This window comes from Elephantulus edwardii, unplaced genomic scaffold (assembly GCF_000299155.1).
Source record: "Elephantulus edwardii isolate Elephantulus edwardi_28Jun2011 unplaced genomic scaffold, EleEdw1.0 scaffold00045, whole genome shotgun sequence".
Classification (NCBI taxonomy): domain Eukaryota; kingdom Metazoa; phylum Chordata; class Mammalia; order Macroscelidea; family Macroscelididae; genus Elephantulus; species Elephantulus edwardii.
The window spans coordinates 3,644,659-3,645,892 of NW_006399795.1; the positions used below are offsets into that span (position 1 = coordinate 3,644,659).

The 1,234-nt window shown below is 34.3% G+C and overlaps 1 protein-coding gene across 1 annotated transcript in view; it reads left to right on the forward strand.

The window, feature by feature from the left end:
• Positions 1–319: 319 nt before the first annotated feature.
• Positions 320–1,234, forward strand: part of LZIC (leucine zipper and CTNNBIP1 domain containing) — a 14,603-nt gene continuing 13,688 nt past the window's right edge. Inside the window, exon 1 of the mRNA XM_006885770.1 lies at positions 320–428. Coding sequence (XP_006885832.1) covers positions 328–428 — 101 coding nt within the window. The 5' untranslated portion in view covers positions 320–327. The remainder of the gene's footprint in view (positions 429–1,234) is intronic.

A 1,234-nucleotide genomic window follows, 5' to 3' on the forward strand; every position in this document is an offset into this window, starting at 1 on the left:
TGAATTTGTCTATAAAGCCAAACCACATTCAGTCTATTTATTTACAAATCTGCATTTTCATCTATCATATTTTGTAAAAGTTAGATAGACCAATATTGAAGCCTTCCAATTAATTTGTCAGGCCACTTAATAATATTATCAGGAATTTTTGTAGAGGTTTACTATACAGGATTAAATTTTTATCTAAATTGAAATTTTCTTTGCATAACTATCTTTCTCACACACTAAGCTCTAAAACCATATAGCCAATATAAAATTGCACTGGTATTGAAGTACATCAAATAACCAAATAAGTAAGTGGATTTATTGTTCTACATAGAGATTAAAATGGCTTCCAGAGGAAAGACAGAAACCAGCAAATTAAAGCAGAATTTGGAAGAACAGTTGGATAGACTAATGCAGCAATTACAAGATCTGGAGGAATGCAGGTAATCTTATAGTTGCATGTTGCTGTGCTGTAAAACAGCTTTTTTCTACCATAAGATTAATTATAAACTGTGAGTGCAGACCCATGTGTGATTTTGGTTTCCCCTGTGGTGGTCTTCAGGCTTTGTCTGTTGCTGAAAGAAACTCTAAATTGTCTTTGGAGTCATAAAGACTGAGATATGAATGCCTACCAATTAATTACTAGCTGCATGTGAACTTGGGCTAAAATACTTAACCTCATTAAGTTTCCATTTCCTCGTGTGTGAAGTAGATTCGTATCTACTTTGTCTTTAGTATTTGAAGCAGCCCTACCTAGTCCTAGTCCATTGAGAAGTTGAAACTTGAACTTTTATGTGTTTTCAGACTTACTTACTCAAAGCGCCAAAACTATTCATTGAAGTTTTTAAACAAATTGCAAGATTATTTTATTTTTCCATTATTATTTAAATAAAAATTTATAAAGCAAATTGGTTTCACATTGAACCATGTTTACACATTTTGTTTTATAACATTAATTAGAAAACCCACAATGTAATCACTTTTTTCATTTCCTCCCTTTTATTAATCCTTCTATTCTACCCTTTGCTGTCTTCTGGACTTTACCCTTGAGCAGGTACTTTCATTTTGTCCTTACTTGGGTGGTTACATGAGGAGGTTATGCCTCCCTGATACTGTTATTCCACTTATAGGTTTGTCTATTGTTTTACTAGAAGTTGAGCACCCTCCCCTCCCAGTGGGTTTTAGTGCAGGTTCCTAGGATGACTAAGGGCCATAGTCTTGGGGTTCCACTACCCTGTCTGGGACTAGT